A 21,038-nucleotide genomic window follows, 5' to 3' on the forward strand; every position below is an offset into this window, starting at 1 on the left:
TAAGGGCTCAGCTCCTAGGAATGCATGGTGCTTAGTATTTTCCTGGGATCTCTTTGATCTCTGCTGGAGGTTGAGGAGCAGGCTCCAAATTATAAAGTATTTTTGGAATTATATTGAGACCATTTTTCAGAAAAGTCACCTTCAAGTCTCCAAGATCCTCTCTAGAGACAAAGGGATGGTGGAAAAATTCTAGGATGAGAGTTTTATCTGAGGAAAAGGAATATGACCAATCTTAAAGGAATGTTAATCCAATCACATTTGGACAAACACTTGAATGAGGACCTAGGACCTAAAGTTTTCTACACACTAAACCTAAAGCACAAGTTTCTATGAGGGTAGATCAGCTAGAGGAAGACAGGCATCTTACACATGGCACATGGGAGAAACTCACCTTTCAATTCAGGGTGTTAAATTTCATAGTCTATTTATTTCAGGTTAACAAAACACAACAGGGGCATGGCATCTGCTCTCTACCATTCCCTCTCTACACAGAGCCCTTCCCGTCCCCCCTTGTACCTTAGAGTCCAGCGAGTCTTTCACTTCGTCCTGTCTGCCAGATCATGGTCACATTTGCCAGGCTGCTGGAGAGCTCCTGCTATCACAGTAGTGTCTGAGAGTCTGCTGGAGTCTGGGCTCTCCTCACCACAGATGGTGGTCAGCAGGACTGGAACCTGCAGTTCAGTATCTGACAAGTGCTCTGGCAAAGCAAGTCATGGAACAAGGAAACTACCTTCAGTGTAATTCTAATAACCTCCTCCACAATACTATAGAAACGTAGAAGGCTCCACATTCACTGACTGCATTTACCGGAGCATTACAAAATATTAAATAGCATCTTTAGCAAAACAAGAGCTTTCAGGTATTCTCTTTGGTAGGCAATTGTCAAGGGCAGAACTGCATGTCGAGTCTGTATCTGCGCTGAAACCTCCACTGACTTAATTAGGGTAAAATGCATGAAGTGTAGTCATTATAATCTGCTTTGCAATGACACAAACATATAAAAGCCATGTTCATATGACAGGAGTGTCCAGATCTTGCATACAGGACTTTGACAAGATTTGGGGGGGAGAAAAGGAAAGGAGAGAAGGGAAGATTGCAAGAATTGCTCAGCTGATATTTCTAAAACCCTTGGAAACAGCCGCTAAGTATTTCACTGCCTCCACCCTTCCCAGTAGTCTCATTATGGTAAGTAATGTTGCACTTATTTGAAAACTCAGGTTTTCATGAGGTTGGCTGTGCAGGGGAGCCAGCAGCACAAGCGGTGCTGAAGATCTCTGCTCCCAAATGCTGAACCCCAGAGCTCGTGCCCCTTCGGCTCCCAGGAGCATCTCTGTTTGCTTTCAGAAAGCAGCTTGAGCTTCTGCCTTAAAGTAAAAGCATATCATGACAGATACTCTAATCACAATGTCTAAATATAATACAAGGGAAGACAATTTAAGAGAGCTCAGATACACTTTTTAAAGCAACTGTCAGGAAACTGACTCTGTGGCTTGCTGCTTTAGAGTAAGATTAAATGAATCAGTCTCACCATTTGAATGCGTGGGAAGTCAGAGACAGCAAAGTGACAACTAAGGACAGTTTATTTATAATTGGGCCCTCCTTCTATAGCTGTTTGTGCACAAGGCCTGTGCACTAAGTACAAAAGTACCTGCCCTTTATGTAAAATTACTCACAAGTGCTACGTGTATGTCAGGTAGATGGCTATGCTGGTTTGGCTGATTACAAAGTTCATGTAATTATTGAACTGTCTAGTGATGTTTGGGAAAAGAATACAGCTTATTATGCAGCAGCTTCAAAAGACTCTGACTCCACGAGCCAGGAGTCTTTAACAACAAGGAAGAGCCTGAGCTGGGCATTGCTGCCAGGAAACATCTGGAGGGATGGCATGGGGACTGAGGCACCACCAGTGCAGCAGCTTTGCAGTCAAGGAGGGTCTGTGAGGGCTGGAGAGTGACACTGAGGCAGCATCAAGCAGGGGCCTTTGATACTTAAGCTGCAGATCCCCACTCCTTGGGCTAAGATACTTCTGACTTTAACCCAGAGGTTTCCAAAACAAGACTTGCCACCGAGAGTCAAGAGTGCTGTAGCTGCAGATGCAACCACGAGCTTGGGAAATATTCAGTAGTATATGGTACTGTCTGATTAATGAGCCCAAGTAGAGCAGCATCACAAAGAGAAATGGGTTTGTCAAAGGAAAAAAAAGGTGAGTTTCTCATCTCTACCTCCTAAGGATGTGGTCCTCACCTTTTAAAGTGTCATTCTGAGTGAGTGAAAGGCAAAATCCACAAATCTGAGATAAAGTTGCTGAGAGAAGTACTGGGGAGTGGCTGAGTCCCTTGGAAAAAGTGCAGCATTGCTCTTTGCACAACCTCCAGGTGGAAAAGTCAATGGAATGAAGCTGACCTCAAGCTTTTATTCCTCCCCAGTTTGGCAGGCTTTAGTCTATAGCATCAGCCTGCACCCCTAACTGGGAAATATTATTAAAATGACATTAAATATTAAGAGAGACAACACAGCATCTCTTGCAGTGAGGGAGCTCCTGACACAGCAATCTCTTCCTAATAAACTGCCTTGACAAACAATTTACTTATGTTCTTATTTCAATTAGATGAACTACTCTGCAGCAGTAAGGGTGAGTGTGGCTGGGTGTTGTTTTGAGAAGTAGTAAATATTTATTCCTCTCTTTCTGAGTGGAAGAGTGTGGGCTGCAGGGTCGCAAGACAAGACCTCATGATCACAATTTTTAATCTGTTATAGTCGGAGGCTGTGAGTAATCAGAAAGGCACAATGCTTTTATGTCAAATTTTCACCAATAGCTTAGCTATTGGTACATCATTAACAGTGATGGACATAATGGCCAGGTTTGGCTCTCATAGAGGTCTGGGCTGGAAAAAGGGATAATATCCACTGCATAGCCAAATAAGTGTAAATACTAGAAGAGTTTTCCACCCCTGGCCAGAAGGCTCCTGCCAAGCTCAGGGCTGTGTTGTGGCCGGCCCTGCGTGTACCAAATGTACTCCTTGGCCCACGGTACCTAAACACACAGAGTCCCCAGACAGATCCGTGGTCAAGTCATGGGCTCAGATCTCCAGGCTCCCAGCTGAGCAAGGGAGTGGTGCAAAGACAGGAGAAGGACTGCTGGAAGGTACTTGGAAATTTAAAGCAAAGAAAATCTCCATCTCTGATTTCTTGGAAACTTCGCCTGCAATTTCAAATATTTTCTGTTGACAGCACGAAAGACGTGGAAGTAAACACGTGTGCTTGTCTTTGAAACACCACTGGTCTGATGGCCATTTTGGGAAGGGGGATAAAAATGTTTTATTTTGGAAAAGTAGTTGCTTTCCAGAAAATCCTTGAGGCTCAACACAGCCCACAGGTTGGAAGCCACGAGGTTTCTGTCAGCACATCCATACTTATCCCTGAAGTATAGCATAGAAGATCAGCTCTGGAAAAGTGCCACAGAAAGTTTTATTACTTTAAAGTCGCCGCATTTGTTTTATAAGGCCTGACCAAAATTTTACCTCAGTCTGTATACATTTTTTCCCATATAATAAAATGCCTGTGTTTGAAAAGGCTGTTTCAGAGGCTCAAAAGTAGAGGGAAATCCCTTCCCTTGCTGCTTAAGGCATGTCTGAGATGAAACATAGCTACTCTTCACTGGAAAGGCCACACAATGGATTTTTAAGGTGAAGAGTGAAATGGAATAAATAAAGTTGAGCAGTGAGGGTGGGGTACATGAGTGGGCCAGGCAGGCATTGTCCAGTAGGAATTTGGCTAGTAAATCATCATGTTAATAACTCCATAGAGTCTGTAATGATAGGGAACCTCACCTAATGCTTCATCAAAAACTCAACACTTTGCAGAACCGGGCATCCCTCCTACAATCCTCTACAGCACTTTTTACAGTGAATCACAGACTTGTACAAAACTTTTTCTTTTTCTACATGTTGCCCTTTTAATCTGAAATAGTCCCTTCCTTTCCCTTTAACTGGTGTTCAGGAATTGATTGAAAATGGGCATTAGTTATAAAATTTTAGATCCAGAAGCAGAGAATTTGGAGTGCAAGACTATTCCTCATGTGGGCATCCACATCCCAACAGAAATAATTTGAAGTCTGGAGAATGATATGGCTGAGCCAAACTGAGTGGTTGTATTTAGAGCTGCATATGTGTCCAGGGGCATCACAGCATCACCAGTACCAGCAGAGCCACACAGGCTGGTAGGAGCTCAAGCTCTGCTCACAGGGCCCTGCTGATGCCACTGGCCACTAAAAATGTTGAGTTAATGCTGGCAGGGACTGTCCCTCCCTTGGAAATGGCACTTTCAGTGAGACAGAGAGTGTGAGTCAAAGTTTAGGGGATACACTGATGGTTTCATCAAAGAAGAATAAGGAATTGCAAAGTGAAAACAGGTTAAATTTAGAAAGAGACAATGTTTAAAAATTTGAAAAAAATATATTGGGGGGAGAAGAAATATGGAAATAACTTTGGTTACAGCAGGATACGAGGACTACATTTAATTTTTTGTTGTGTAGAATGGGGATTTTTTTCCTTGCTCTAAGTGTACCTTTTAATGCAGCTTTACTGGCAGAATAATTAAAAAAGCCTGCATCACAAATGTGGTGCTGTCAGGAGCTAGGTACTGATGTGCCCTTTCCCACTGCAACAGAGGTAGGAGGGTTTCCAGTGAGCTCTGGGAAGCAGGAGTCTCTCAGGAATTTCTCAGCACAGCAAATGCACCAGTAGGTGCTACTGGAGATTTTCACTAGCAGGATTTTCTTCAGTGAGTTTTTCTCCCTTCCAGCCAAGGACAAACCTCTGACACTAGCCCACATTATTGTTTGAAGACAGATTGAAATCTCGTGATTCTGACATCGTTTTATTTTTAATTTCCACACTGCAAATGTCAGGGGAAAAAATACCCTAAAAATTATACTTCAGAAAAGACTATAATTACTTCCAATTAAATCATGGCCCTGGTTGTTTGAAAGACAACCACAGCTAGAATTTCATTATCTGATAAGCACTTTTCTTTAAAATATATTTCAAAGTTTCTTATATTAATAATAAGAAGAAAGGGATCCAAGATCCTGCAACAATACCTGAGCCAACTGCAAAAGCTTGACGATGGGAAATTGTGTTTAACCCCTCAAACGGAGAGGCCACACCATTTTTAGGGCATTTACTTCAGCGATACTCCTGATGGGGAAGCAAGCTCAGGAATGTGATCAGATGTGGTGTTAGGCTTGGTGAGGTGACCCAGATCTCTGCCTTCCCCGGGGCACTGATCAGGCTGTGCGCTTGCATCGCACCTTTCCTCCATCCACGGTACCTAAAGCGTTTTAAAACATCTGTCCTCTTTCTCATTGCCACACTCCTGTCTCTATCCGGGTACATCTCGTGAAGCCACGGAGGCTTTATCAGCATCATCTGGTTTCAGAGTGGGAATTAAGCCTCATCCCTCTTATACCTATGCTGTAGATCCATTAGTTACCCCCCAAAAGGGGTATTTACATCATATGAGCTGCATTGAGGAAGACACTGATGTTCAGACTGAGTAAAAATATCTGAACTCTTATAAAGCCTCACTTGCTGGTGCATGGGATAATTGTGCTGTTGGTTTTTTGTGGTCTAATTTTGAACTTCAGCTCTGGCAGAGCCATCAGTCCCCAACCCCACTCAAGTATGCAGCATATTTTCCATATGTGTTCAAAGATAAGGGCCTTCCCTCAGAACCTTACAAAATAAGCAGTCATAGTCCCAGCCTAGTACACTGGCTGGTTTCTGATGTGCTTGGAAGTCTGTCTGGATCATTTACCATGTGGAAGGGGGATGCACGGGCTTGAGGGAAGGAACAGGGGGACATCCACAAAACACCTGCCTGCAAAAAGGCTTGTGTGTGGAGGGATAGGTGACACTGAAGGGCTCAGTCACTAGCAGCAACCCAAAATCCCTGTCACAAGGGACAGGATTTTTTTCCAGATGATGCCAAGAGGCAGCCTACAGCAAGTGTTTGCTAATGATGATCCTTATGGATCTTTTCCAGATCAGAATATTCTGTGATTAGCAGAGATGTAATGGACATACCATAGCAAGCTGCCTGGGCATCCACACCTTGCACACAGAACAGACATTCCTGCTATCCATGGAAAAAATCCTTCCCCAAATATTCCACATTACAGTGGCTACTCTCTGAGCTAGTCTTACTGGGTGGAAAGAAATTTAAAATTGCAATTGACTCACCAGCAAAAATATGTGAGTGTACCCAGCAAATAATGTAGATCCCCTCAGCACTTACCTAATAATTTTCCTTTTAATTAAACTGTCCATTCCCTCACTGAGTTGCATCTAAAAAGAAAACAACTGTGTGTATTTCACTGGGAAACCTTCTCCTGGTGTTTAAAAAAATATTTTGCTTTGCTAAATGTGAAAGATTTGGGGCCTGATCCTTGTTAACAACTTGCTGCATTCCAGCTCCACCATTAAGGCAAACAGGTATGAAAGATTGTCACTGAAGGGGACATGGTCACCCTGTGTGCTTACAGCCTTTCTCTTCTGCTTTTTTGGGAGGATTTTTTTTGTTTGTTATGTTGTTGGTGGTGGTGTTTTTCTTTAATGTACCACACAGTCTTTTATTAGAGCAGTTTTAGGCTCAATCTCTCCAAAGAAATAAATGCAGTGGATGGACACTGAACCAAGAAAGCTGAGATCCACAGACCCCCCAGCTTTGGGGGAAAGAGTAATAAATTGCATCTCAGCAGCAGGCACCTCTGGCAATGCCCTTGGCCTGCTCTTGGCACAGCCAGGGTTTGGCAGAGGCACCAAAGAAGAGGAGGTGATACCACCATAAAGTTTCTGGCTCAAAGAGACCAAAGGGCATCTTGTGTGCACTCACACAACCCCCCTAATATGGGAATGATGACCAAAAACTGTGTTTTAAAACTCATCTGCCATTCTTCTTAAACTTGACTTTCAAAATCTGTAATAATTTCTAAGGGAAAAGAAAAAGAAGCTAAACTCTCACCAATCCCACCAATTAAGTATAGGCTCAGGTTGTTACCAGCAGGCCCTTGAGACACAGCAGTGAAACACCATGTGCCTCTCTGGAGGAGTTACATGCCAAGACCACCAGGATTTGAATACCTGGAGCAGAAATGGAGCTCCTTTGAGTGCCAGCCCAGTGCTGTAAGAAGGCCATCCCTCCTTCCCCTGGCCTGCCACCACCCAGCAGCCACGTTGGACATAGCTGGGCTTGCTGCTGCTGTGGTGGCACACAATACTCCATGACACAGCTGAGCATGCCATGTACCTGAACCCAGACCAGGGCTGTGTTCATGGGAGACCCAAATATGCAAATGGAGAAATGAAAAAAACTGCAGATGAGGCATTAAAAGGTGCTTCTCAAGTGCTGGTTTGCCATCCTCCCACAAAGTGAAGGGGACAAAGAGAAGAGGTAGTCTGTTCAGCTGGGAAAGTCTCTCGGGATTCAAAATTTCAGTGACAACCCCTTCAGTCTCAGGCATGAAGAGAGTAGACCATGATCTCTCCAGCAGAATGGCCTTTCCCCAGGGCTGTTGCAGCTGCACTGGCTCCTGGCAGGTATCTTCACACCACAGATATGTTCACATCACAGGTATGTTCACACCACAGCTCTGGCTTCGGCTCAGGGACCCAGATAACAAAGGGTGTAACAGCCGTGCATGGATTATCAGTTTTGGGGAGACTGGAAAGAAGGTTGTAGGTTCAGAGCTGGGCCATCTCCAGAGTGCATCCCCGTCTGTTCACTGCAGTGGGGAAATAGAGCAAAAGGTTGTACCCCCTTAGCTCTCATTATGTGCCCTAAATCCTCTCTGAAAGAGATGTTCAGGGAGAGGCCCCTGTGTGAGCTGGGGAGGAAGGCTGTGCCCAGTTGGGCAAATTCCTGCTCCCTCTACATGCCCACAAAACACCAGTATTGTCTATGCACCATGTTGTCACAGCCAGTCTGGGGCCGAGGTCAGGACCTGTTGGGGCTGGTTTTTATTTACCAAATGTAGCCTCATTTGGCAACAACGTTTAAAAACCTGTAAGATCAGAACAGTCCTTGTTGGTGAAACATGCCCAATTATTTTCCTATCTTGGGAGAAACTGTAAGTGGATGAGAGCCTATAATGTCCTTGGCAATATTGAACCTGAGAGGCATTCAGGAATTGTCCTGGACCAGCCAAGCAGTCCATCAAGTTCAGCACCTTTTCCCTAAGACAAGCAGACACGTAACACATAACCTGTGCTTTGAAGCCAGCAGCTTTAGCATTTGCCTAAGAATGTCACACACAGGTTTGGATGTTCCTGTGTCCCCCTTTGTGCTCCACCCACCAGCCACAGGGCCAGGGGGCACCAATTCCATGCCCAGGCCACACATGGTGAGTCCTGAAGACGTCTCTGACAACCCCTCCCTCCTTTTCTTCTGGCAAGGAGTGATTTTTGGTTTATATTTTAAGGTCCTGTGTCATGCCAGCTTTGAGGGACACGGAGTTAACACAGACCCCCACATGCTATGGGGTGCCCAGGGTGAAAGAAAGGAATAAGAAACTACCAGTGCAGTCTCACACAGCAGAGACTGGTATTCTGCAGCTGAAAAGAGTGAGGGTGATGTGACTGACCTGGGCCCAAGCTGCAGCAGAATGCAATGCCAAGAAGTGAAGCTGGTTCCTGTAGCAGCCCACTCCTCTAGCTTTGTCCTCTGCTCTTCTCCAACACTTCTCTAGCACTCCTCCACATTTCCTCTTGTGTCTCCCCCTGCAGGGAGGCAGACTGGGATCAGAAGCATCAGTAGCCTTGGAAAGCAGATAAGATTCTCCATCATAAAGAAGAGAGCAGTGCAGAATTACAATGACCAGAAACATCTTTTTAGTAAAATACGAGGCTTTCGACTCATGCCTAGAGCTGAACCCTAAGGGTCGCCATAGCTAAATAAAAGAGAGAGAAGACACAAGTTCAAATACTGTGCCTGCATGCTTGCCCTCCACCTCTGGCCTGGACTTCCCCAGTGGTCCAGCTGGAGGCAGGTCCTTTTCTTTCCATGATTTTGTGATGGTTGATGTCGGGATCACTCTCAAAATGAAGTAGGGATGAGAAGGGAGCAGGTTTTGCTCCCTCTGCTGTACATACTCCTCCAGTGCCATCCCAGCCCACTTTTGAGCCCTCCATCACCTCCACCAGCCCGGCATGGCACTCCCCGACACATTTAAAATGTATCCTCAGCTTCATGTTGCAAACAGAATGCTAATAGGGCGTGAGACATCTCTCGTGTAGTTTCAGGCATTTTTCGGGGGAGAGAGAAAAAGAATACAAAACACTGAAATACATTGCAAGCAAGATGGCCCACAGGAGCCTGGGGGTCATATCCTCCGCAGCGCAGCCATGGCCATGCTGCTCCATCGGCTGGTCAGCATGCGTTGTCCACTGGCCTGCTTTTATCAGCCAGGGTAGGCACCCACAGCACACCGAGACAAGGTCAGGCTGGCTGGAGCGCTTGGCTCGCACTGAAATCCCCAAGTTAAAGTTACCTCTTGCCTCGTCCTCGAGACATCAGTGGGAGTAGCCGGGTGTTGAGCCCTGCTGCGACCAAGTGCTGCGGTGGGAGAGGTCTGGGTTGCACCAGCAGCAGCGAGAAGCAGCGTTTTAGGGGATCACCAGTTACAGCAGGCACAAAGGGAGTTATGTCTTCACCGGTCCAGTCCCAGACTGCTCATCTGTAAGGAGCTCCAGGCAGGTAGATCCAGACGGCTGTTAATGCAGGATCACAGCCCGAGGTTTTGTTTCCACCTTTGCCAGAGGCTTTGCATGAGTCTCAGCTTCCTTTGCCTGCGTAATGGGTACCTGGTGACTGACCTTCCTTTGTAAAGCTCCTGTCAGGCAAAGGGGGTTCCTGTGGCTTCACCTACAGCTTTCCTCTATGCACCGACAAAAATGATGCTCGTCGGGTTGGTGTTCCTACAGCAAGATCTCAACCGGAGAGACGGATGATTTAAAATTAAAAAAACCGGGGGGGGGGGGGGTCGGGGGGGGGGGGGGGGGGAAGAGAGGGAGGGGGAGAATAGGCTGTCAATCTCAGGTAGTAAACACTTCTTTGATGTGGTTCCTTTTTAAAACAACACAAAACAAAACAAAAACACAACCTGACTCGTAAAAGCAACAACGTATGTTTATTTTAAATGCATCCGCTAAATATTTACACTGCAAGTAAGCTAAACGAAAAAAAAAAGATAAATTGGAACTTTTGTCAGTGAACCAGATTGTGAAATGCCTTGAGGGAATAGAAGATTTATTTGGGGAGAGGGGGAGAGGTAGGAATTTTCCATGCTATTGTAAAACATGAGCACAAATTATATGATCCCCACAGCCAGTGAGTTGCAAAGCTTCAATCAGCAGCCTTTTTATTTTTTTCCTTTCCTCTCTTTTCTATAAAGAGGAGGGGGGGAAGACAGAAGTGTTTCACCAACTTCTGTTGACTGTTCCTTTTTTCTCCTGATTGAAATGTGTTGTTAAACAAGATCCCACATAATCTCAGCAGAGGGTTTCTCTCGCTCGCTCCCGCTCCTTCTGGGAAGCCGCGATCGGTGCCATCGGCGCTTGATTATTTGCAAACTCCCTTCGCTGCTTTTTTTTTTTTTTTCCTCCTTTTTTTTCCTCCTCTCCGTCTCGGTCTCCGTCTCCCTCTCTCTCCCTCCGTCTCTCTCTCCCTTTCTTTCACCCCCAGTGCAACTTTTGCAGGCGCCCCGGCACACGCAGCCATGCCGCGCTGAGAGCGGGGGCACCGCGCCAGCCCCCCTCCTTCCCTCCCTCCCTCTCCTTTCCTCCCTCCCTCTCTCCTTCCCTCCCTCCCTCTCTCCCTCCCTCCCTCCCTCCCCAGCGCCGCCGTCCCGAGCCGGGGGGGCCCCGCCGCCCGCCGCCCCTGCCCGGCCCCGCGCCTCGCCCCGGCCCCGGCCCGGCCCGGCCCGGCCCGGCGCCGCCGCCCCCCGCCCGCTCGCCCGCCCGCCCCGGCCGCGTCGGAGGGCCGGCAGCGGGGCTGGATGTGCCCGGCTCCCCCCGCGCTGAGGTGGGCAGCGATGCAGAAGGCAGGCGGCAGCTTCGCCTCCGCCGAGAGACACCCGCTCAAGATGGCAGATGTGTGTTGAGTTTGGGGGGCTGCGATCTCGCGTCGTTCGTGGCGGCGTTGCCATGAATAACAGGCGTCCTTGCACCGATGGCCCCCATGTACGAAGGTAAGCCCCGGCCCGGCCCGCCCCGCCGGCACCCCTGGCCCGGCCGCAGCGGGGGAGGGAGGGGGGAGCAAGGGGTCCCCGGCCGCCCGCCCGCGGTTCGCCGTCCCCCCGGGCGATGTTGCGGGGAGGCGGTGGGGCACCCCCGCCCTGCCCGGCGGGAGCGGGGCGAGGCGTGGGTCGCCCCCCGGCTCTGCCCGTCCCTGGCCCCGCGGTCCCAGGCGCTCGGTCCCCGGCGGGGGGCGGTGGGTGAAGTCCGTGCCGGTGCCGAGCAGAACAATGAGGTGGACGGAGATTGCCCTGCGCCTCCGTGTGTGTGCGTGTGTGTGTGTGCCTGCTGCCTGTCTGCCCCTCGCCGCAGTTCGCATTCCCAGGACCGGCTACCCCGCTCCGTTCGCCGGTTTCCCAGGAGTTCCCTCCGCCGTGGCTCTTCTCCTCCGAGGCGCGGGGACTCCGCGGGCAGCGGAGACGGGGGACGGGGCTGCTGGAGCTTGCTGTCAGCTCCTCTGGCTTATCCTTCAGCCCAGCCCGGGCTGCGGCGAGAAGCCCAAGTACCCCAACTTAGTTTCTTTCGGGTTAAAAAAATCACAATAATTATATATATATATATATAAATACATATGTGTGAATGTGTGTGTGTATATACGACTGTGTGTGTTAGATCGATGTGTAGTCCAGGGTGTCTGTTTAAAAAGAAAAATTCAGAGATGTGTCGAGGTTAATTTAAATCCCCTCGCGACGTATTTACCCTTCCCCGTCACCCCTCCCGGCTCGGCGCTGCCCGGGGAGCGTTACATAAAGCGAAGGGACATCCCTTGGCGGCCGCGCCATCCCGCCCGGGGGCCGCTCGGTCCGTGGCGGCGGAGACCCGGGCGCGGAGGGGAGCGCGGGGGGGCACGGGGACACGGTACTTTCCTCCCCATGGCGAGGCCGGTAAAACTTATCTGAGGAGGGAATCGAGCCCGGGCTGAGGCGCCCGGGCGGAGGGCGCTCGGCGGGCGGTGTAAAGTTACCGATGGCCCGCCGGGTTATTTCTGGGCAGCCCCGGGCTCAGCCGCTGTTCTGAGTTCGGACCCCGCCGGAGGCGGGCAGACAAAGAGGAGCATTTTCGTTAGCGCAGGGAGGACAGCCGGCCTTCCCCGCGCTCGCTGCGGCCGGGCACGGGGCCGGCGGAGAGCGGGGCCGGCGGGGAGCCGGGGGCCGCGGCGGTGCCGGAGCCGGTGCCGGTGCCGGCGGAGGGGCCGCGGCGGGCCCGGGGTGCCGGTCGAGGCCAGCCCGCCGGCGGCGCCCTCTGGTGGCCGCGCCGCGCCGCCGAGCGGCCCCGGCCCCCGGGCCAGGCAGCCCCCCTTCCGCTCCCCGCCCCGCGCCCGGGCCGCCCCCGGCGGCTCCCCCGGCAGCGAGGCCCCGCCACGGCGGGGGAAACCCGCCGCCGCCGCCGCCGACCCCCGCCGCGGCGCGGAGCTCGCAGCCCGGGCGCGTACCTGCCCGGCCCCCGCCCGACGGCCCCCCGGGGCCGGGCTTGACCCCCCCGCGGCGTGACCGGGCCCGTGAGGCCCGGCCGACATCGCACCGCCCGCCGTGGAGCCTGCCCGGCCCCTCCCGGGCCGGGGGGGGGGTCATGCGGCGATTGCTCCGAAGTTCGCTCCTCGCCGGGCCGCATCCGGCGGGCGGTGCGGGCGGCGCGGGGCCATGCCGTGCCCCTTGGAGAGCGGCGGCGCCCGGCGGGTCCGTGGCAGCCGGGGCGGAGGGGCCGCGGGGCCTGCGGTCAGCCCGGCCGCGCTCCCCTTCCCGGCGCGCCGCAGTGGGCGAGCGCCGGCACGGCCGCCTCCCCGGAGCCGGGCAGGGCAGCGGAGGGGAGGAGAGGAAAGAGGAGAGGAGGCCTCGGCCACTGCCGGGGCGAGCGGGGCGCCGGCTTCTTCCTGGGGAGGGGGCGGCGGTGCTGCACCGGAGCGTGCGATCGAAGTTCAGCGGTTCCTTAGAGCATCCTAACTTCAGTGGCGCCCCTGCTTCTGCCTGACTGGAAAAAAGAGAGCGGATGGGAAAAAAACCCCCTGAAAGTGACCGATAGAAACAAGTTCCCCGCAGCAGATACGGAGGGGTCTGTGGCCAGGCTCTGCAGCATGCCTTAAGCCTCAAAATAGGTGAATATCCTAAATGGCAGGAGCTGGAGATAGCGTGAAGGCTGATAGAAAGTGTTTTATCTCTGTTGTGTTGCGGTATGCTTGCGGGTTAAATTGCTGCTGAATGGCTTCGAGGGAGGTGGAGGAGGGGTTAATGATTGTTTTTCGCCTCCTAGTTGCCATGAGAGGTCCTTAGAATTCCCTGCAATATCGCAATGCATAGATAAAAACTTATTTATCGCGGGGGATGCAATTTACTCCTTGGAAGGAGGCAAGGACTGCCATCCTCCCCTGCGAGCCTCACGTTATGGCAGTAAGGAGTTCGGTTTGTAGCCCTCCTCTGGAGCATCAGGTACAGTCAGGCCATTGAGGAGAGCACGGGAACCGAGGGCTCGGATGAGCACTGCGACGGGCAGGCACAGCTCTGCTCCTGCCCTTGGCCCAGCAGTCTCGGGTGGCACACATGCACGCCCACCGCCACCACTGCAAGGCAGGCGAGGGGAGGTGAAACCGTATCCCCGCCGTACCGATTTCAGAACATAGGCTCTTTGACAGAAAAAGCACCCTGGGAGGAAATGTGACACCTCAAAGGCCTTATGAAGTGGTTCCAGTAGAAATTTAAGTGAGTGGTAACATAGAGCACATGCAGAAAGTCACCCAGCATTCTTGATGTGCAGGTGAGGGTGGTGTGTGCTTATGCAGAGGAGCTGGCTTAAATACCAGTTCTGGGGAAGCTGAATGATGCCTCACCTGATATTAATAGGCGAGACATGATAAATAAGTGAATATCTGGTGTGACATCCTCTCCCACACACACTGCACCAGGAGAATTTTCCCATTTGTTTTAAAGAATTTGGAGGTTTTGCTCTTGTCCTCTTGTCTTCTCCTCCTTTTTTTTTTTTTTTTCTTATTTTTTTTTCTGGGTGGTGGAGAGTTTAGCAGTAAAATGAAGGACATAAAAATATAACAAGTGAAACAAAACAGAAGTAACACTGCTGCGCAATGTTTGACCTGGTTTTTGGTTTCGTTTGTGAGCTGTACAAGGAAATGAGTTGAGTTTCAAAGCAGACCTCATCAGGTGTAATCCTACATGGCCTCTGCTCCAGAGCTGGGGCAAACTAGTGGCTGTCATGCTTCTGAGCACCAGAGATGTGGCTTCATCAGGAGTGGCTCTACTGGCTTCAAAGGAGGTGAAGGGCTTGAGCCAGGCAAGAATCTGGTTCTCTGGGCCCTCCTCTATGCAGTGTTACCCTTACCTGTGCACTCACCTTGTGACATTTCCTACTGTGCAGAGAACAGAGCCAGGCTCTGTGGTCTAGGGGAGACCCCAGTTTAAGAGGGGTCTGCCAGACATCACAGGCTGTGGGTGGCTTTTTGCTTAGGATGGGTGTCTCCAGCAATTTCCTTGGCGTCTAGTACCTGGCATCCTTCACAATTGTGTGAAGAGAGGTATTTAAGTGTATTAACCTTTATTTTCTAAACAGTGATTACCTCTGTTTTGGTTTTGTTCCTCTTCGCTTTGCTTCTTACTTATTCTTGACAACTTTGTTGCAATTCAGGGTGTATTTTTAGCAGCCACATCAGTAGTTTTCTATGTGGGTGGTTCATGAAATTAATCTGGGTAATATTTGTAAATTGCACCTCTCCACCGGTGCGGCTGCTTGAGCTGAGCGCAGGCAGGGACCTGCCTGCACGCCATCCTTGTCACACGTGGGGCTAGGAAAGCCGGAAAATCTGACCCTGTACTCTTTGTGGATCAGATCCCATTTAATGCTAGAAACAGGCCAGCCCTGCTGGGTCCTCAAATCTCACCAAAGCACACAAAACTTGCTCGTCAGGGAGATGGCCCCAGCGAGGCAGAGTAAAGGTCTTTACCCCAAAGTTCATGCAGGGAGATGATAACTCAGAGATGCTTCCTGTTTATGAAATAATAACCAGAACTTAAGCTATGTCAGTGCTGGGACCAAAAGCCTAAGTTTTTATTTGCTCAGGATATGGCTATAACCAGGATAACAGGAAGCCCCCTCCAGTTAAAATTATTGTTCTTATCATGCTGCTGTGTCTAGTGATTAAACAAGTTTGCTATGTAATGAGTGAAAAATGCTGTTTTATTTTCAGAAGGGGAAAGAGCATTGCTGAGACTAGGGGCTGGGGTGAGCAGACAAAGAGGCAAGCTGCAGTCGTCAGCCCTTGGGCTGTGTGCAGTGCATTCCTCTTTGTGGCTCTGACAGGTGAAGAAGACCCAGTTGGCTTCAGCTGGACACCTCAGCTGGCCTGGAAAGTGAAATAATTTTCATTTTTTCATCACTAGGTTTCCCCATTTGCTCAGTGGTTGTTACTGCCCAGTTTTACATGGTGCTGTGAGACCACTGGATTTGGTTTCATCCAAAGTGAATAAGAGTTGCCTCTGCTCCTTGTTCAGTGTAGGTTCTTCTACTGATGGGTAACAGCTTAGAGACCTCCTTGATACCTGTAAGGCTTTTGAACTTAGCTCAGCCCTGGGAAGTTAGACTGTGTATTTGGAGATAGATAATGGACTTGGGTGGCTAAATGAATACGGCCCAATTTTGGCCACATCACAGCAGTGGTGCATAAAAGTATGTGAATATTTGGTCAGGAGGACAGTTGGGAAGTCAAATCATGACAAGATTGGTGACCTGGGCCTGGAATAAATCCCTGTCCTGATTGTGGGCCTCACCTAGTGGGTCCCAGTTGATGGTCTTAGAGCTGTCCTGCCAGATGGTGAGGTCAAGGGAAGTGCAGTCACCTTTTGCTCAGACCAGGCTAAGACACCAGTATGAAGCAGATGAGACAGCTTCTTCTAGCTGCAGGACTCAGGGCACTGTGATAGTGCTGCCTCTGGGCAAGAACCCTGAGAAGAGTTTGCAAAGGCATTCAGTGGTAGGCTTACAGCTATTACGGTGTCCCCATCCCTGTGTCTGTAGTGAACAGGTAGGCTAAGACTGGTTTGTTGGGGTTTTTTTTAAGGTTCCACACTTCTCCTTTCTGATCCCAATTTAATAAGATATTTTCAGGTCTGTGCCTAAATTTAAGCTCACAGACAGTGCTGCTGACTTCATTAGGATTGTTTATGTCTTTAAAACTGGCCACATGCTGAAGTACCTTTCTGACTCATGGCCTCTATAGCTTAATCACTCCACTTATAAAATAAGGTTGTTTCCTCATCCTTACTAGGAAATCTCTGCCCTCTGAATGTGAAATATTATTTATAGGTGTTTATCTTACTTTTGAAAGGTTGATAACAAGAAATGAGAATTAAACATTCTTTAGAGAAAAGGTTGTTTCTCGAGCTGTTTACATACCCTAATGTGGACCAAGGTAATTAACTGGAAGCCTTCTCTTTTGAAACTGTTTCCCCTGAAAGTACAGAATTCACCTTTTCATTTGAAAATAAACGCAGATGATAATTTCATTCCAGACATGGCATTTAGCAATTTGTTTGTCACGCAGGAAGAGTAGAGGTGTGTTACTGCTACCCTTCATTTACAGCATGGACGCCCCTAAATACCCTCTCATTTGGCCACATCAGCAACCTGAGGTCCATCCTCAGGAAAGCACAAGTGCCTCTATTTTGGGACCACTCCAGAATTCAGGTAGCCTTCAGAATTGGGTAATTTCGATGGCAAAAATGCTCCTACTAAAACTTGCCCACGCATGTGAGTGGAGGAGCAGCTGCTGTCTCTGTAGGTCAGCAAAGGCATTGCCACATCTCAAAATACCTGGGAAAAATCCAGAGTCAGGACTAAATTAAAAAGCTGTCTGTGCTATTAGGATTTGTTTATTGAATTGAAGTAACAATAAGCTGTAATAGTGCGTATTTATACCATGCTGTATATGTTCAAGGTGCTATATAAGGAGTGGCTGTCTGATCAGGCCACTGACAGAATCATCAAGGAACAATCTTTTGCTTACTCACAGGACACGTGCAGAATAGCCAGAGGAAGGGAAGCATCTTCGAGAAGTGAACCCCTTGAGCTGCTCCTGAGCTAGATTCTCATACAGGTCAGCAGCAGTGTCACTGAAACATAGGGAGCTACACAAGGGGAAGCATGGTCTCCACATGATGCACTTTAGCCCATCTGTGTTGTGTTCTGGAAGGAGAGGGAGTTTTATGCTGGGTGAAGGATGCCATAGTTTGCTCCCTTGGTTTTCTTCAGTATCACCACTGAATAGGACATATGTTTGGAGAAGCTGAAACTCACCCTGTTTACACATTGTTCTCTCTCCTGTTCACCCTCCAGGGGCCTGTGCTGTCATCTGTCTCTGGAAGGACAAAATAAGCGTAGTCACATACAGCTCCTTCCCTGAAAAGCGGCAAAGACCATCCCACAAGGCATTGGTATTTGCTAGAGATACTTGGGAAACTACAAAGGGCAGCTGCCTTCTCTGTTCTTTATAGATTTTAATCCATAAAGGTGCTAGCAAGACCTGGAAGAATGGTGTTACCTGGCAGAACCCTGAAGGCTGACAGGTTAGGTTCTAGGCTATGCTGAAATGCCAAAGAAATTACCTCTCACCAAAATAATTTAAAGCATAGGAAATGGGCAAAAGAAAGATTTTTAAAAGTGGTTTAAAGCAGAATATCAAATGCCTGCCCAGCATGTTCTTTAACAAGCTTGCCCAGCATATTCCCCATGTAGGGACAGTCCACAGCATGTCTGGGCTGTCATCCTTGCCTTTTGCTTTGTCACTGAAAACATTTTACCCCCTATGTAACTCCTCTCTGCTTTGCTTGCTCTAATTCATTGTCCTTTTAACTGTGGGTGTAGGAAAACTATTCCTTTGTCCTTGTCGTGTCTCTCCTTTGTGTTCCTTAGGTTAAATCATATCTCAAACACATTCTTCAGCTCTTTTTCTTGTATCTTTTCCCTTCAGCTCTGACCATTCTCCTGGTTCTCTGGTGCTCCCTTCAGCTGGTCCATTTCTCTTGAATGGCACTGCTAGAGCACAGTGCTGTATTTGGGTCCTGTGCTGGCCAAGGAGAGCAGAAGTGTTCCTTCATGTTACAGTCAGTGCTCCTATTTGGTTTAACTTCTCCACTGTAACATTGTTTCTCTCTGTGCAGCTTGTCCTGGGGCTCACAGATCCTGTCCAAGAAGTCTGATGCCTCATGAGCCATTTTCTATCCTGTATGTGTGGAGGTAGACTTTCACCTAAGTGTATGATTTTTCTATCTGTCCCATTTCAATGTCATCCTGTACCCTTTGGTTTGTTGTGATTGTTTTGAATTCTTATCTAATTCCCCCGATTTTGCAATCCTGCTTGGTGTCACTTGCCAATTTAAAAAGCACAATCTCTGTTTTTTCACTGAGATAAGTTTCGTTGTCGATCCTGCACTCCCAAATATAAAGTACAGAAGAGAAGAAATGGTTTAATAAAAACCAGAAAGAGAACCTTGCCCACAAAATATAAGAGAAACTGGAAAACACACAACACTTGGCATTGTTTTCATATCTATTCTTTTACTCTCCATTAGTGCTTTTGAGGTGTTCCTAGTAATAGTTGTATTTGGTGTGCCAAAGAAAAGCAGAACCTTACTGTACTAGGCATGACATTGACCAGAAGGGATAGATAGTTACCACCCCAAAGGATTTGCATTTCATATAGATGCAGACACAGGAGGGTGCATTATGCAGATTGTCGGGACACTTTCAAGAGAGGAAATCACAATGTATGGGTTTTCTATAACATTTGTGACAGAGGTTACTATGGGAAAGGAAAGGGTGGGCTGAAGATTGAGGAGGAGTAAGTCAGTAGGTCAGGAACAAGACAGAAGAGAATGAGAGAGACAGGTAGGGAACAAAGTTGAGGGCAAGTGACTGTAATAGAAGAGAGGGACGTGATTCCTGAGAACTTCAGGGGCTGAGGCTGTCACAGCCAAGGCCAGCAGGAACAGAAAATTGAGTGAAATGCTGAAGATCTCATCTTGGACTGTTTCTGTAGTGGCCCTTACTGACTTCAGTCTCTCCCAGTTTGTGTTTTTCCCTGCAGTTGTCTCTAACATCTTTGGAAGGGAAGGTGGGTGAGGGCAGGAGACACTACTTATATCCTAAGGCTCACAGGCAGAACAGAGAGTCTGTCTGGAGATTCCCCATCTGGAGATAACACCAGAGGCAGTACTGATGCTGTAGCATTAGCTTAAAATCTCTGATCCCACTCACCATGCTCAGGAAACTGGTGGGACAGAGATTATCTGAAACACCAGCACTTTTCATTAATCTGAGATCCTTGTGGGTTTCCTCCTTCTCTGCCATTGCTCTTCCCATGACAACGGTGTCTATGCAGGACAAATCTGATGTGCCATCGTCCTTCCTCCTCCCCATCAGGCAAATTAATGTTGAATCTTCCCTCAGCCTTCACAAGATGTCTTCAAGGACATATGTGACTGCCCCACCCTCTCTGTCATCATATATTTTCTACTCTCACCATCAGTCAGAGTGGCCAAAAACGGTATGAGCATGGAGACCCAGTCAGCAGCACCTTAGCTTATGGGTGAGAACTATATGTGCATCTTTCTGCACTGATGTGCATGGCCCGGAGGCTGGGCACATCTCAAGCATGTGAGGCTCAGCATACTGTTCTCTCTCTAGTAGCGTGTCAGGTATGTCAGTATGTTTGGCAGTGAGTCTGCAAGCTTATGGTCTTTCTCTTGGGTGAAGAGAGCAAGAAGAGCTCTTTTTTGGCTTCTAGTCTGGGGTCAGGGTGTTTATTTGCTACTGGATGTGATCCAGTGGATTCAGTATGTCTTTGCACAGAGAGGAAGCAGCAGAGAGGAAACAGTCTAGGAGGTTCCTGGAGTGTGTGGAAGATAACTTCCTGACACAGCTAGTGAGTGAGCCAGCAAAGGAAGGCTCCTTGCTGGGCCTGTGTTATGCGAACAGAGAAGGACTTGTGGGTGATGTGGTTTGTGTTTGGAGGCCGTTTCGGGTACGGTGATTGGTTTTCAATTCTCAAGAAGTAAGGAGGGGGCTCAGCAGAAGGGCTACCTTCGACTTCTGAGCAGGGCAGACTCTGGCCTGTTTAGGAAACAGAATGATAGAGTCCCTTGGGACAGTCCTGAGGGACAAAGGAGTCTGGGAAGGCTGGATGTTCTCCAAGAAACAAATCACAAGCACAGGCACACTACAAGAAAGACATTGAAGTGCTGGTGCATGTCTAGAGAAGGGCAACAAAGTTGCTGGAGGATCTTGTGCACAAGACTTTAAGGAGCAGCTGAGGGAGATGGGTTTGTTTAGCATGCAGAAAAAGAGGCTCAGGGGAGACCTTATCTTTCTCTGCAACCACCTGAAAAGAGGTTGTAATGAGGTGGGGAGCAGCCTCTTTCCACAGGTAACAAGTGACAAGACAAGAGGAAATGGCCTCGAGTTGTACCAGGGAAAGTATAGATTGGATGTTATGAAAAATTTCCTTCTGGAAAGGGTTTGTTAAGCACTGGAGCAGGCTGCCCAGGGAAGTGGTGGAGTCCCCATCTCTGGAGGTATTTAAAAGATACACGTATAGATGTGGTGCTAGGGGACACAGTTAGTTGTGCACTTGGCAGTGTTTGGTTAACAGTTGGTCTCATTGACCTTAGAGGTCCTTTCAACCTAAGGGATTTTGTGGTTCTGAGGTTTTTTTTTGCTTGAGGACTTGAGGATTTTTTCTAGTTACAGGCT

General features: G+C 48.9%; 2 protein-coding genes across 4 annotated transcripts in view; one reads left to right on the forward strand and one right to left on the reverse strand.

The window, feature by feature from the left end:
• Window positions 1–9,434, reverse strand: part of TBXAS1 (thromboxane A synthase 1) — a 256,159-nt gene extending 246,725 nt beyond the window's left edge. For both annotated transcript variants that reach the window (XR_015803902.1, XM_088165417.1), the window contains exons 1-2: window positions 8,642–9,434; window positions 517–697 (exon numbers count right to left, since the gene is read on the reverse strand). The gene's annotated coding sequence lies outside the window, so the exon portion shown is untranslated. The remainder of the gene's footprint in view (window positions 1–516; window positions 698–8,641) is intronic.
• Window positions 9,435–10,994: 1,560 nt separating this feature from the next.
• Window positions 10,995–21,038, forward strand: part of HIPK2 (homeodomain interacting protein kinase 2) — a 126,962-nt gene continuing 116,918 nt past the window's right edge. The window contains exon 1 of one of the 2 annotated variants that reach the window (XM_014876955.2): window positions 10,995–11,245. In XM_014876955.2, coding sequence (XP_014732441.1) covers window positions 11,227–11,245 — 19 coding nt within the window. In that variant the 5' untranslated portion in view covers window positions 10,995–11,226. The remainder of the gene's footprint in view (window positions 11,246–21,038) is intronic. The other variant, XM_014876956.2, reaches the window with a different exon arrangement.

This window comes from Sturnus vulgaris, chromosome 5, assembly GCF_052056855.1.
Source record: "Sturnus vulgaris isolate bStuVul1 chromosome 5, bStuVul1.hap1, whole genome shotgun sequence".
Lineage (NCBI taxonomy): Eukaryota > Metazoa > Chordata > Aves > Passeriformes > Sturnidae > Sturnus > Sturnus vulgaris.